We start from the raw sequence: 16,644 nt of genomic DNA, 5'->3' as shown, positions 1-16,644 counted from the left end.
ATTGACTTGCCAAGGGTTACACCGTTTATAAATCAAAGATTTGAATTCAGGACTTCTGACTCAGACTTTTCCAAAAGAAAGTAGCTTCTTTTATTTTATGCTTCTTGTCAATGAAAAACAAACAAATAAAATAACTAAATAAATTCTGTTAACCATGCTGATTTATGAATAGTGAGTGAAATAGAGAGTGAAAACTGTGAGGAGGAAGCCAGGATGACACAATTCAATCAACTCATCCTTCCTACCTCGTGGTAGCACAATCATGGCTTCGAAGGGAAACCCAAACGTCTTCCATTAATTAAATGGATGGATCAAGTCTCAGTTTCCGAATCCTCTCTGCTTTCTGTATAATTCATCTTTGAAGGCATTTCATTCGGGAAATGTGTGACCTTTACCCACCACGCCACACTTAATTGAATGCGTTGCCTCAAAAGTCACAGTGCTGTTCAACCTTTTACACCCACAGACTTTCTGAAACACTTATCCTGGTTCCTTAAGGCCTGTTTTGTTGAAATCATTTTACAAAAATAAATCATATCAAAGTTTTTTAAAAAATTATTTCTAAGACTTTGCTTGCAAGACTAAATATTTTTAACACCATGGCAACATGGTCAGGACTCTGGCTAATGTATCCAGTCTTGTACCAGAGTTCATACTTAGTAAACTTCTGCCATGGACAAAGAGGCTGCAAAGGAGCAAGGGGCTAATAAATTATGCATGGTCAATAATCATTCAACTCAGATCTTCTAGTGCTTCCTAAAAGCTGGTAAGTGAGTAGGATTTGTTCTCATAGGTCAGTTCCCCACATCCCTTGTGAGACACACCAGTGTGCACTGAGCAAACTCCAAGTCTTTAGCTTCTGGATTGGTTTAAGCACTACCTTCATCTGATACCTGCAGTACTTTCTACAAGTAAGTCATCTCGCCTGGACCTTCCAGTATTCGCCTGAGTTGAGCAGGGTAGAGGAATATGATAGCTTCTTGTTTCAGCTGAGTTTCACCGAGGTTAGGAATGTGTCAAACTTGTATAGCTTATCCTGTGGTCAGTAAGTGTCAGGACCAGAGCCTCCTGAATCCCAGTCCAGCAATGCATCATTGAAACATAGCTGCCAATCACTCAGAGTGAACTGGTTTATCATTCTTCATGGGGAAGGGTTGCATATTAAGATTATATACACATCTAGTTTACAGAATAAGTACCATGAAGGCAAAGGACAGCATCTCCCTTTCTTTAGCCTGTTAGGTCTTTAGCCTGACAGTGGCAACAGCTTTTCACCAATTTAAGATGATTATTTTGGTATTTCACTGCACTACTATTGGTCCTTTTTAGTTTTTCTTTGTGTAATACAAATGATGACATTCTCTTCCCTCTACTCTCTCCCCTCTACCTCCATCACCCAACATTCTACCGTCCTTACAATGGATCCTTTCATCAAGAATTGCTTTCCCCCCATGTATTTATCTTTAAATGGATTATCATAAATGGATTTATTCATCAGTGATTAAGTGGTTTTTTTTTGTTATACTTACGATGTTTGGGCACACTGGGTGCATTAATTAAGCACTTGTTAAGAATCTTCTTTCTGATCCCATGTTCTGACCTCATTTGAAGGTTTTCTCTCTGTATCACATGTAATCCTGAGCTTTTATTTGTTTCCCATAACTTGCTCTTATTTGTTTCCCATAACTTGTGTCCCCTGTCTAGTGAGACAGCATATTCTCTGCGAGCATTCTGAAGAAGACTGCAAATGGAGATCAGCTTTGTGAGAACTTACATTTCTCAAAAGTGCTTTGTCTCTTTCCTCATATCTGACTGATGGTAGGGCAGGCATATGAATCTGCCCTGGGGGTGATACTCCCCCAGAATTGGATTCACTCACAGCTCCTAGCGATGCCTCTAGAGAATGTGAGTGATACTTGACTTTTCTACTAAGTTTATTAGCTCCTTGGCAATGACATGGCTGTTTCTACCTCACAGGACAGTTGATAGATTATTTACTGTGTGCTGTTGAATAGGAAAGCTTTCCCAATGTGTAGACAATTTAGCTGATTTGTTTAAAACAACACATTTTTAATCTTTCCCAAATCCTTAATCTCACTAATCTTTCCACTGAGAGTGGACCATAATTTATGCTTTTAAACTAAGTCATAACCTGGGGAGTGGTGGCACACACCTTTAATCACAGTACTTGGGAGGCAGAGGCAGGCAAATCCCTGAGTTTTAGGCCAGCCTGGTCTACAAAGTGAGTTCCAGAACAGCCAAGGCTACACAGAGAAACCCTGTCTTGAAAAACCAAACAAATAAAAACCCAAGTTATAAGTATAAAAATCACACATACATATTCAAATAATTGAACTATTTCTACTATATTACTCTATGCCTATATTAAAAGTTATACTGTAAGCTACATTTAAAAATTAAAATATGAGCATTGTTTCACCATGTGAAGAGTCTTGGAAAAACACAGAGCACTTATATCTGCTTATAATTAAGATTTTGAGGTAGAAGGTTCAAGTTTGAGGCTTATCCAAACAGGATTGACCAGTAGTCCTGGAATAATCTGGTTAGTACATAAAACAAGGACATGAGGACTAAAATGCCTACAAATGGGTGGGACTAGGAAGATGGCTTAGTCAGTAAAATGCCTGCCACATAAACATGAGGACCTGAGTTCAATCCCTAGCACACAGGTGAAAAATGTAAGGCATGGCACAGACCTTATACAGGTCTAGGCTGGATGGGGTCCTAATGATGAGAGGGGAAGTGGACACATGCCCCCATCTCTAACCCAGAAGCTATCCCCAACTGATAACCACTCACAAAGGAAAAATCCGTTTTCTTCAATGAAATCACTAGACAAACCTCACTTAGGGGTATGCCTCATGCCTAGCAGTAGATGGCCAACACAAACCTAACTCAATTGTATGGTTGGAGGTATTATTTTGTCTCACAATAAATACTTTGAGCATTTCCCCCCTTTTTACCTTACAGATCTTTTGCTTATATATTATGATTTCCTATTTTGTTTTTATGGATTTTTTAATGTATGTAAATACGTGTGTCTCAGAGTCTATATGTGTTTCTTGTGCTTTTCCTTTGGCTTTTTGTTTGTTTGTTTTGTTCTATTCTGGTTTATTTTGTTATTATTAATTATTACTATGATTATTTTTTTGACTCCCATTTACATTCTTATGAGAGAGAGAAAGGGTGTGCATTTGAGTGAGTAGAGAAGTAGGGAGGATCTGAGAGGAGTTGGGAGAGGGAAAACTGTAATCAAGATATAGTATATTTAAAAAAAAAACCTCTTATTTCAATTTTTAAAAAAAAAAACCACTCCAGGCATGGCATCACATGCTTCTAATCTCAGTTCCAAGAATGAAGGGACAGGAGGATCCTGGTGCTTGCTGGCCACTCATTCTAACCAAATTGGATAACCTCAGGGTCTCTCACAGAGAGACCCTGCTTTACAAAATAGAACGGAAAGAGGAGGAGAACACCTGGAACTGACTTCTGGCTTCTATATTCATGTGTATGTCTGTGCACATGTACACACTCACACAGGCACGCACATACACACACAATTATGCAGTAAAAATAACAATGCCTATAAATAGGGTAACTACAATTTGAATTAGCATAGAGAAATTACTACTCTTCAATATTAGAATAAGAATTTTTAATGTTCACTGAATGCCTGGGTTGTGTGTTTGACTGAACAGTCTCATTTAGGAAAGACTTAGAAGGATTGGCCCAAGAGGACAAAAATTTCTACCATAAACATTTGTAGAATGATACCAGAAACTAAAAGGGTCAACAGAGCCTTGCTTTTCCATAGCTGTCTAAGTGTATTCCAAATATATCTAAATGGAACATAAGAAAGGACGTTCCAATATATATTCTTAAATATTTAGAGGAAAAGATAGTCAGAAAGTCAGAAACATCATGAAGGATATACGGGTGAACTTGAATCTCTGCCATATTCACACATTTGAGCATCTTGTACTGTGGGTTAACTGGGACTAACACTGTCCTGACATATGATGACAGTGCTGATGCTGCTTTGTGTACAAGGAAAGATTTGATGAAGATGTCATTTATTATAAAGCCCAATCTTAATGAGAGTGGATGTTAAGTAACCACTTTTAGCCCAAAAGGCAAAGTATCTTTATTCTTCAATAGTTTTTTCCAGAATGTGTGGACTTTTCAACATTTACCCAAAGAATTCCTATTTCATTTCCCAACTTAAAAATCAATTTAACTTTCCTATTTCACATGCAGAATGAAGTTTTTCATGATAAAATACTATCATAGGATCACATCAGAGAAATGTGTATGTGAGGGTAGAAGCAAATGACAGCAGAATCATTTCAAAACCACTAGTGTCATCTGGTTTGAGATTGAGGTGTCGCGACATCAAGGAGGATCTGCTTGTTTATATGAATGGAAGACTCAGTAAGGGCTGTGTGGTCAAGACACTGTCAAAATCAATATTATGAGCAACACTCAGTGCCTTCTGTTATGGCTACACAGGAATGATCATTTGCCAGGAATTATATAATTACCTTAAAACTTCGATAGTAATCCCAATATTTCATCTTTACAGACTGCACTTCACAGATGTATGTTTTGTAAAACACTCAGTGCTCAGTGAGGGAAGAGAAGAGAACTGGTACCTCATTCTTTAGGCGGACAGATACTATTTTAAAGATGGTTAAATCTTTCTTATTTCAAAATCTGGGGAGTTTCCAAGAGCTTCTGATAGTCTCCTGTACACAAAGGTCCTATATCTACATGATATGCTTCTTTAAAATATATTCTTATATGTTTATTTTATGCGTATGGCTATCTTCCCTGAATGTATGTCTGTGCACCATGTGTGGATAGAGCCAGAGGAGGCCACAAAAGAATGATTGATGCCCTGGGACCGGTGTTATAGACAGCTATGAGCTGCCACATGGGTGAAGGAAATTAAACCCAAGTCCTTTGGCAGAGCAGCCACCACTGAGCCATCTTTCCAGTCCCCGTGATATGGCTTAAATATACAGCATTTTGATATTTATTTAGAGTTGGAGAAATAAATGGCTCCGAGGGTAAAGGTGTTGGTCACCAAGCTTGATGAGCTGAGTTTGATCCTAGGAACTTACACAGTAGAATGAAAGAACCAACTCTTTCCAGTTGTCCTCTGGCCTCCATATGTGTGCCCTTGCATGCACACATGTACTTACACACACACACACACACACACACACACACACACACACACACACAAATGTAAAATTTTCAATATTTTCAATATTTATCTGTCCTACAGACTTCTTTTTATAGCAATAATTCACACTTTACCCAACGTTATTGATGTTTCTACTGGGGGAATCCTACATCTATGGCCTCAGTTAGGCTGTGTGTGTCTATGAATAAGCAGTGTGTGTGTGTGTGTGTGTGTGTGTGTGTGTGTGTGTGTGTATAGGGCCAGGATGTATCAGGTACAATCAGAGAGGGATCCATGGCATGATGCACTTGTTTCCTGTTGCCATTATAATAAATTAGCATAAATATTAAGTAGCTTGAGACAACAAAATACATCTTAAACATTCTGCGTGGTAGAAGAACACATGCCTTACTCTTAGCTAAGCTACAATCAAGGCTGACAGGGCTATATTCCCTTATGCAAGCTCTGGGGAGAGGGAGCTCCTTGCTTTTTCCAGTTCTACAGGCTTCATACATTCCTTGGCCCACTGCCCATGTCTTCCATTGTCAAAGCCAGCAACATGGCATCCCTCTGATCACTCTTCTGTAGTTATGTTTCCCTCTGATCACAGCCAGGGAAAGTTTTTAGCTTTTAAAGATTCATTTAAAGATTCATGTGATTAGATTAGTTCCACTTGGTCAGACCCAAATGTCTTCCCATGTCAGCCTCTGCAAAGTCCCCTTTTCCCATGTAAGGTAACATAATCACAGATTCTAGGGATTAGGGTTTGAACATTGCTATGCAGGAGCATTATTGCGCCAACCACATAAGGGGTGGCTAAGAATACCTTGAGAGTCCTGGCCTGCAGACAAGGTCAAGGAGTAAGGAAGGAAGACACCTGATGCTTTCCATTTCTTACCTATTTGCTATATTGTCAAAGCACTGAGAAAATCAAAACCATTGTCTGGTTAAGGGATGTAGTGTAAACTAAGTGTTTATCAGCATGAAGGCTTGACTCTGTCTTCACAAAGGAAGACTGAGTACTCTGGGAATGAGATAATCCCCAGTCACAGTCAGCTGGCCTTTGACTAGCAGGGGCCAACACTACAGGCTATGGGTTTAACAGTAAAAGGGGCCTATCTCTAATTGTCATTATCAAAGGAACCATGTATTCATTGTTTCCAATGATGCAGGTGCTATACATCCAGATTTCCCAGTAAGAAAATGAAGTGGGTTTTGTTTTCTTGACAATGTCTCATTCTCCTCCTGCCTTAGCCTCCCAAGTGCTAACATTATAAGCATGAGCCACCAAACCCAGCTGAAATTGACTATTTTAGTTAATTTCTTCTCCCTGTCTCTCTCTGTGTCTGTCTGTCTGTCTGTCTGTCTGTCTGTCTGTCTCTCTCTCTCTCTCTCTCTCTCTCTCTCTCTGTGTGTGTGTATGTGTGTGTGTGTGTGTGTGTGTGTGTGTGTGTGTGTGTGTGTGTGTGTTTTGAAGATTCAGTCCAGGGCCGCTGGATGCTAAGCATATACACAACCATTGAACTATCCACCTTCTCCCCAAATAACTTTTTATAGTTACACTACTTAATAAGATTTTACTGTACACATCTAACCCCTTAGTCTGAGTTCTTTTCTTTTTAAGCTTCACACAGCATTTGTAGTGAACAACACCAAATTGAGAGCAAAACATTCTCATTAACAGTAATCTATACCACCCATTTTGGGTATCTACAATACATATATAAGGAAAAGTCTTTGCCATCTTACATGAGTAAAACCTAAACAAATAAGAGAAACAGTCAGCTACTATGGCAGTGGAGGATGGAGTTTTGAATACAGTTTCTCCCTCCAAATGGGAGTCCAGGGAAGGAAAATGCACATCATAAAGAAAATAATTCCGAAACTCTTAGATACATCACAGCATGAAAGAAATGAGTAAAGGTATTGGGTGGAAGCCAAGAAGGTCACTGTGAATGAAAAAGACAGGGGGAAGTCAAGGAAGCATGCTCTGGGGGAGGCAATGAGTGTGTCTCAAACAGAGCTCCTGGGCTGTCCCTCACCAGAAGGAACTAGGGCTCATCAGCCAGTAAATGTAGCATTGGGACACGTGCCTTCTAAGGTATATCACACACTTTCTAAGGTATATCACACACCTTCTAAGGTATATCACACGCCTTCTAAGGTATATCACACGCTTTCTAAGGTATAACACATGCCTTCTAAGGTATAACGCACGCCTTCTAAGCCACAGGCAGGATGGGTCATGGAACTGAAGCCATGTCCTAGCATCACGCCCAGTTTCATAGCTGGATCATCACCCTCGAGCCAGTAGCCAGCTACATTAGCACCAAGAACTTGGGTTTTTCTCATCTTGTGAGAATTCAAAAGTAATACTAATTCCACAGGATCATTGTGAGAGGCAAAAGATGTGCTACCTGTAAAGAATCTAAGAATAATAATCACAAAAAATTCCAGTTGAGGCTATTCTCAATCCCTCTATGTTCACCTGCACAAAATCGAGTCTTGTCTTTCAGGAAGATTTTTATGTACTACTTTGGAGACTCACATCAATGATATTGGTGTGCCCAGCAGCCATAGGTTAAATTCACATCTTTTCTGGCAAGGCGTGGTTAATGCTATTCTAAAATATTTCTTTCAATAGGGTGGTGTCGTGCTTGTCCAGAAACCTGGGGCCTGACACCACTTGAAACTTGCTAATCACATCTGGTTCAGCTTTAGACATTTTCTGGGATTTTGCCAGCAGCTACGACATTTTAATGGCTACAATAAACCTCAAAGCCTCATCAAATCTTTGCTGTATGTGTGAAAATTATGTCCTCCTCAATTAAACATTCAATCTGGGTTCACACCAAGGCCTTATGGAAAGGGAGGTGAACCTGAATGGGAACTGGAGATGAAACGGACCGCTGTGGTTCTGGCCATCTCACCAGATGGTATTCAGAAGAAAAAGAAATTCATTAGAGAATCCAGGCTCTGCATTTTCTTTAAATATTTACTGGGTACCTTTCATGTGTTAAAAACACTGGCATCTCTAAGGATTAGCAGGACATTTTTGTTTAAATATTCAAAGTGGGTGGGGTGGGGTGGGGGGTGCTCTCTCCTTTTGACTTCATGTCTCTGGGAGAAGCCCAGCGTAAGGGACACAACTCAGGTGCTGCTCAGTCTTCCTTCCTAAAGCCGGTTCACCAGCTCCAGAAACTCCTGTGAATCCTTGGAGTGACTGAGGGAACTGTCAGTGGAGATGGGGAGGCAAGAGTGACACTCAGCAGCATCCCTAGCCAAAGTGAGATGCCCTGGGGGAAGCTGCCCCTCCACTCTCCTCCCCTCCCTTTGCTATTCATCATCAAGCTCATATGAATAAGGACAGCCATGAGGATGTCAGGGGAGGTAGGCCCTGGCGGGAGAGGGCAAGATCAAACAGAGATCAGGTTTCTTCTCAAACATCTATGAAGGGTCAGGCCAAGGGCTTTACAAGGGTCAGAGAGACAGGACTAAGAATGGACACTAAGGGACAGTCTACATCTTGTATCTCCATTCCCCACTGTGGAACTTTGCTGCCATCCTGAGAGTTGCCTGCCTCCTAACTCTACCACTGGAGAAGTTTAAAGAAGATTCCATGTGATGGCTTATTCTGTTTTATTACAGTACCAATGCAGCTGGTATCAGAGATAAAGATAAAACTGTCAGTTCCTTAAAAGAAAAAAAAATAATCCAAGTTTACATAGAAGACTCCTGTATAAAGGATCCATTTGGTTGAATTCATTCTCCCAACCACATCAACAACAGTGGGAGTGGGTGTGGGATAGAACCAGCATGCTCCTTTAAGAATGATTTACAACATTAAAAATATTAACTTGTAACCACTATTTTTACTTGAACAAGTTTTATGTCCAAGGTAAACATAAATGACTCCCCCTGCCACAGTGAGTACATCTTTCCCACTTTGCATCCATGTCCAGGCCGGTCTCAAACTGAAGACTGGGGTTTTGGAGCACTCTTTCACAATAAACCTTTTTAAAATGTTTATTTTATGTTTGAGTGCAAAAATATTCCTGGTTGAAACTCTTCATTTCCTCAAGCCTTCCTTCTGGTACCCAGGGGCCCCATTTCCATATTAATAATACACTCTCTAAATTCTCCATAGAACACTTCCAATGGAGTCACATCAGTGCCACAGCTAGTATTTATATTCCTGGACAAAGAGATGTCTCCACAGTGAAAACACAGGACTTGAGAGATGCCAAAGGAAAATTCCTGCCCAAGAGACATGTACTTTTTTTACCTTCTAAAAAGCCAAAAATATAGCTTTCAGGCTTTTGGATTCTGTCATTAAAACTGTGAATTTAACTGAAATAGAACGTTTACTGTGGGTTTTATCTATCTCAATAGAGTTGTGTCAAAACCAGATATAGAGTTATGGCATGTGTGCATATATGTGAAAAGAATATACCTTTATATATACATATGTGTGTACATGTACCTATATACATGTATATGTATAGTAAAATAAGCTTAGGAAATATATGATATGTAATTGGCTAGGCCTGATCAAAGCAGAGGACACCTGCCTATGACCAAAGACACTTTCCCTAAGTCTTGACTTTCTCATCTCTAAAATGATGCTAATATAGTTTCTGCTTATCATAGTTGTTATAAGAATGATATAAAAAAGGTATGCTTGCAATAAGCATCCATTATTATTAAAGGTATAACTATTAAATATCAGAAGAAGGCAGATATGGAGCAGGAGAGATAGCTCAGTAGAAAAGAACTTGTCTTATAAATATGAGGACTGAAGTTTGAATCTCAGAACCCGTTTTTCAAAAGCAGGTATGGTGGTACACACTTATAATCTTAGTACGAGAGGTGGAGGGTAGGAAGGCCCCTGGGGCTCCTTGGCAAACCAGCTTAGTCTACTTGGTGACTTTCAGGTCAGAGAGAGATCCTGTCTCAAAGACAAAACAAAAAACTAGACCAACAAGATGAGCTATGCTCTAGAGCTGACACCCAAGGTGCCTGGCCTCCACACACACCTGCATGCAAACTCCTCCAACCACAAACAGATGAGCATATGGGGGTAGACAATGACATGGCGAGACACAGAAATGCCAAATGATCACCAGCTAAATCAGAGGAATGCACAGATTTACTGCCTGCAAATACTGCCCAGAGAAGGAATGTCCCATGATGGCTGCAGTAGCCCATGGGGGATCTCCATACCAACCACGAGCCAGCCATCAAAAGAAACGGTTCTAAGAAGTCACCCTTGCAATTATCCCATTACCTTCTAGCTGTCGCTTCAGCTTTCTCAAATCTTTTATGAGGTCTTCAAACTTGACTTGGGAGGCCAGAAAGAAATCTTGTGGTTCAGGTAGTGGGAAAACACTCTTGTCTGTTCCAGCTTCCTAAAAGATAGGGTAAAGAAAAAGCACAGGGCTAGAGTGATGGCTCAGCAGTTAAGAGCACTGGCTGCTCTTCCAGAGGATCCAGGTTCAATTCCCAGCACCCACACAGCAGCTCAAACTGTAACTCCAGTTCCACAGGAGTTACACCACAGGATCTGACACCTTCACACAGACATATGTGCAGGCAAAACACCAATGCACATTAAAAAAATTGAAAAAATTTAGAAAAAAAAATTAACAAGAAGAGCCCATTCTATTTCCTGCTTGTTGCTTCTGTTGACATTCCAAAGCATCAGTCAGAAAAAAATAAGCTCACTCATATGATTAAATAGGAACCATGGCACTGCCCTCTTCAGCCAGAACTCTGTACTTTGAAGCCTTTGAGTCCGTCACAGTATCTTTTTGGTTTTCCTGGCATTGAGATTGGCTATAGTGCTGGCATGGGCTGCATTTCTGTCTTGCCTTATGAATGGAAGAGGAAACGGTCAGGTAGAGTCTCATCTATTTCTCTCTATTCCCATGGAAAAGGAGAGGGGAAACACGTGAAAGTACTTACATTGAAAGTCCTTGTTTGAGTTACACATGCAAGCAATCAGCTCACCCGTCTTGGGGTGTGCCAGTGGGTGTGGATTGGACAAGAAGGCACTGAGTGGGACATGCTAACTCCCCTCCTTTACTTTCCCTTTCTGCAGCTTAAACTCAGATGTGTGTGTGTACAATCCAGTTTTTTAATGTGTGTATAAAGCTCACGTAAATGCTGTTGGTTTATCTTAGGAGGTATTCACGGCAGACATGGTTGAGTATGGTTTTGACAAGCTCCACAGCTCTATCTGATGGACGATCTGAGCTGTGAATTATCTTAAGGGATAGACACCTCAGGCATACTGAAACAAAAGCAGAGCCTTAAATATCCTCCACAGCTAGGCTGCTTTCTCCTGAGTTGTTTAATGTAAGCTGCTATCTTGCATATCTTAGTCTTCGGTTGTTTCTCTCTGTGCACAGGCTCCTTTGCCAGTTTTCCTCACATTCCATCTTTCCTAGTGCCATTAGGACTAATTCCAAATGCTGAAAGTGCTTTACAAGGCATTTTATGATCCGGCCCGTGTCTACAGCACCAACCTTAGACCGACCTTCCCCCAACATCAAGTGCTATACGCCCAAGCTTTCATGAAACAAGAGAGCAAGCCAGTTTCTTGCCTCTAGACCCTTGTCCACAAAGCTGTTCTTTACCATTTCCCTAGATTCTCCTCATAGCTCCTTGTTCATACTCGTCTTTTAAGTCTTAACACAAACATTACTTCCTCAAAGATTTCCAGGACCTCTCCAAACCTGGGTGTTTCTCAGTGTTATTCAAGAGTGTCTGAGCCTATTTGCCATGGAACTTACTGCTATTAATTTTAGTATTTCTTTTAACCATTAGATTGTATGTATGATGTACTAGACTATAAATACCTCAATGGCAGGGACTCTCTCTTGTTCTTGAAATAGTATATCGTATCTGACATATTAGTAAAAGGTTTTGGTTGTTGGCACCACTACAGACAGTTCATGAAATACTGCTTTGTGAAGTATGCAAGTTTATCATGAGATAATTAACTATTTTAATAATATGTAGGTTTAATAACTTCATACATGTATAAGGTATGTTTTGGTCAAATCTATTCCCCATTCCTACACTCTTCAAATTCTTCCCTTTTCCCCTACAACTACTTTTCTCTTCCAACTTTTCATGCTCTTTCTTAAGAGTATTGAGTCCACTTAGTACTGTCTGTATGCAAAGGAGTACAGGGTCATCTACTAGAGCATGGGTAGGTTCTCAGTGGCTTCATTCCTGAAGAAAAATGACTCTCTTGGAGCAGCCATCAATTTCTAGAATCCTGTAGGTAAAGGGTTTGACTTTTTGAACCTCTCTACATCCACATAGGGATTTTGGCTGTTTTGATCTTGCCCAGGTCTTGTGCATGCAATGTGATAGAGAAGTCCTGCTTAGAGCTCAACACTCCACAGTACTAGACATGTAGTTTATGACTATATTTCCTATAGTTTCAGAACCTGGACCTTTCCCCTTCCTCTAAGTCAGTGGTTCTCTACTGGTAGGTCTTGACGCCTTTGGGGATCAAATGACCCTTTTATAGGGGTTGCCTAAGACCATTGAAAAACATAGATATTTATATTACAATTCATAACAGTAGCAAAATTATAGTTATGAAGTAGCAGCAAAAATAATTTTCTGGTTGGGGGTCACCACAACATGAGGAAGTGTCTTAAAGGGTCTCAGCATTAGGAAGATTGAGAAGCACTGCTCTAAATCTTTCAGATTTTTTGGAGGCTTGGGGAAGGTAGCTCTCCTCATTTTATCAGTACTTAAGCCACCCATATTTCTCCATCTCCATATACTTATTTTTCTACTTTAAAAACAACTGGAACATTGTGAATATCAAATCTGAATGCAAAGCGAAAATCCATCTAAAGCATGCCCTACAAAGCACCATGGAGACCCACACTGGAGGAATTCCAGTATAACACTTTATAAGCTTTGTGTCCAACTCTACCATGGCTTCATTTTTTTTTTTCATGAGGTAGAAAAAGAGAAAACGCTGGTGATGAATCAGTCTGGTAGGATCCAGTCAAAGTACTGGGAGTTGACAAGGCATTGTCTCTGAATGATTTTTTTCAACCTCCATAGACCTAGACTTGGACCAAATGCCAGGCAGAAGCAGCAGGAAGCTGAAAGGGCTCACCTTTCCTCAGGTCCCTGCTCATCATCACTGACCACAAAAGTCATCACTTTTGCCCAAGGGCAAAGAGCTTCATAAATCATACAACTCCCCTTTGAGTGCAATGTGTTCTTCGGTGCACACTGGGAGGTCACCACACAAATGTGAATGGGGCTCATTCCCTACCTGCAACTGTTCTGATCACATTTTCCTCCACAATGTCAATTCCATTGCATCTTGCTCTCACTAACAACCATATTCCATGGACTAATCTCAACCTTTCTACAGAACAATTGACTGGCTAGAGGTATCTGCCCTTGGGGATCTAGGGTTATAAATGTCACCTGCCAAGACTCCTCAGGGTAATTCTGGCCTGTGGGTACTTGCTGTCAGAACTTGGAGTATGCTCCGATGTGCCTTCTGCTGCTAAATTTCCTGAAGCTCAACATATCTTCCTCACTCCAGAAAAACAAAATTATGTTCTTACATCTAGTTCTTTACATTGGCCAATTTATTCCACTTTTGATGATATTTATATTATATAATGTAGTTAATGCTTATTAGACGAGGGACATCTCCCTGGTAGACATTAAAAAGTTAACAGCGAATTCTGGCTCTCAAGGAACAATGTCAAGATCATTGATAACTTGTACACTATTCACAGAAGAAGCAAAAGAGATTGTTGGAGACCTGCACAGAATCTTCACCCAGGTTTCCAAGGTGAGAGCTTCAAAGATTTCCTTTAAGGATCAGGATGTGACCAAATATTTATGTAAGGGGGAGAAACATGAAACATTGGATTGAATGATTGTTTTAATATAGTTTTAATTTTTACAGATGCACATTAATTGTGCTTAGTAATTGAAAATTTTAAAAACTATCATAACTCTAACATCCCCCAAATAATGAAATGTATTACTATATATCATTCCAGGTTTTCTCTGAGTTAGTGTTACATTTACATTTACCTATTTTAAATATGCGTGTATGTATGCATTTATAATTTCAAAACACGTACATATAATTTTTTTTGGTTTTTTGAGACAAGGTTTCTCTGTGTACTCCTGGCTGTTCTGGAACTCACTATGTATACAAACTGGCCTTGAATTAAGAGGCCCATCTGCCTCTGCCTCCCTGCTGTGATTGAAGGCATATGCCACCATACCACCCTATTTTATGCATATATATATATATATCATTTAAAAGTGGACAGATTATTTTCCAGGGCCACTACATTGTGTCCTAAACACTTTCTGTTGGGGAATATTATTTTAAAGTCTGTTGCATTTTTTTCCTACTGCTTTTGTTAACAATTCAAAGATGTGTTTGGTTAAATAAAATTAACCTGTAAACAGGAGGCTGAGTCAGCAAATAGCTGACAGGAAGTGGTAAAAAGGAACCATGTATAGCAAGGGTTTTTTAAGTGGGGGCTGAGACAAGGACACTGGGACTTTTGGAAGACACCAGTAAAGGGAGAAGGGAACATTATCCCCTCAGGCTGCTGCCCTTGTGGCTGAAGCCATTGCTTAAGGGGCAACTACTGTAGATAATAAAAAACAGTTAACAACAATTGGTGCCCAACATGGGGCTTGAACCATGACCCTGAGATTAAGAGTCTCAAGCTCTACTGACTTTCCACAGCAGTCTGTTATTTCATTTGATAATCTAACATGATTCATTTGACTAAATTGTTAAGCATTGGATACCTACAAAAAAATTCGAGTTTTTTGCTATTTTAATTATCATAAGCAGAATAGTAATGCAAGTCTTCAGTTAAATTCCTAGAAAACTTATGCATATTTCTAGAGTTTTTGATATAGGAAGGCTGAAATCTTTTTAGCTCACTAAGCATATACGTACAGATTAAGCAAAGGTGTCTCCTGGAGGATTGCTGGACCATGTTTTAGTTTTAATTCCAAAATTTGATTTACACAACACCTCAGAAACCATTTTACATTCTCAGAAACCATGGTCAAGGGTTCTAAGCAGCCCCTAACATGGCAATATCCTTTTATTTCTACAGTGATTGTCCTAATGGGTATGTTGGGATATCTCATTGTGGCTGTGACTATTGATTAGTGATGCTGAACATTTCTTGGTATACCTGTTGATCAATACTGTGGTCTTTCTTTATATAAAATTATGTAATTTCTTTATAAGGGTCTGCAATTCCCTGAATAAATCCACAATACATGTTAATAACATCATGGGGAGTTCTTCTCCCTAAGACCTCCAAATATGTTATTTCTTGAGAGGAATAATAATAGAAATGTAAAAGGCTTGAGAGATGGTCCCATGATTAAGAGCATTTGCTGTTCTTGCAGAGGACCTGGATTCATTTGTCAGCACACATACAGCAGCTCACAACAGCCTGCAACTCTAGATCCAGATGATCCAATGCTGATGCCATTTTCTGGCTTCCACCAGTCATATATGTGGTATATGTATATACAGGTAGGCAAACCTCATACATGTAAAATAAAAATAAATCTTCTTTTAAAAAAAGTTTGAGACATAGATAGTTCTAATCTGTGAACATCAGAGTCTTAGGTCTTGATTCACTTGAAGTAGAGATCTATTTCTGTCTTGAGTATAAAAGTTGTATTGGAAACACAAATATAAGACTGTGAGGTGGCCTAGAACAGTAGTTCTCAACCTGTGGGTCTTGACCCCTTGTGTGTTGGGGAGTCCTCTCTACTTTGAGATTTTTGTCTTTTTGTATCAATTTCAACAACCAATGAACAGTCCTCCTTTCCCCTCAAAGTGAGGACTTTCAGTTCTTAGTTCAAAAAGAAGGAATAAAGAAGAAAATTGTGCTCAGGTATATACGTAAAAAAGTGCTCAATTCCAATTGAAATATATTCTAAGCAGAGAGCATGTTCTTGTTCTGTTTTGTTCTCAAATTTAATGCCTCTAACTTGTTCCCAGAGGTACTATTTGTAGAATTTTGGTAATTAAAGTAGATGTGGTACACAAGGCTTTAAATCCAGCACTTAGGAGGCAGAGGCAGGCAGAGTGAGTTCAAGTCCAGCCTGGTCCACATAGTGAGTTTCAGGCCAGTCCAGGATACTTGGTAAGACCTTGTCACCCAAACAAACTAATAAAAATAACTAGGCTGGGGAGCTAGCTCAACAGTTAAAGGAGCTAACTGTTCTTACATTGTTCTTGCTGTTTCCCAGCATCAGTGTGGCAGCTCTCAATTGCTGCAATTCCAGTTACAGGGGATTTGAATCCTCTTCTGGCCTCTGCAGACTACTGCACACATGTGGCACATATAAACTCACACAGAGAAACACACATATACATAAAA

At 39.8% G+C, this 16,644-nt stretch overlaps 1 protein-coding gene across 3 annotated transcripts in view; it reads right to left on the bottom strand.

Moving 5' to 3' along the window:
• The window catches only part of LOC102908789 (formin-1), a 289,240-nt gene that overhangs the window by 97,476 nt on the left and 175,120 nt on the right, over positions 1-16,644 (bottom strand). For all 3 annotated transcript variants that reach the window (XM_076570309.1, XM_076570310.1, XM_006983846.4), the window contains one exon: positions 10,497-10,617. In XM_076570309.1, coding sequence (XP_076426424.1) covers positions 10,497-10,617 — 121 coding nt within the window. The remainder of the gene's footprint in view (positions 1-10,496; positions 10,618-16,644) is intronic.

This window comes from Peromyscus maniculatus, chromosome 4 (assembly GCF_049852395.1).
Source record: "Peromyscus maniculatus bairdii isolate BWxNUB_F1_BW_parent chromosome 4, HU_Pman_BW_mat_3.1, whole genome shotgun sequence".
NCBI classification, from domain to species: domain Eukaryota; kingdom Metazoa; phylum Chordata; class Mammalia; order Rodentia; family Cricetidae; genus Peromyscus; species Peromyscus maniculatus.
This window is presented reverse-complemented; position numbering and strand designations above follow the sequence as displayed.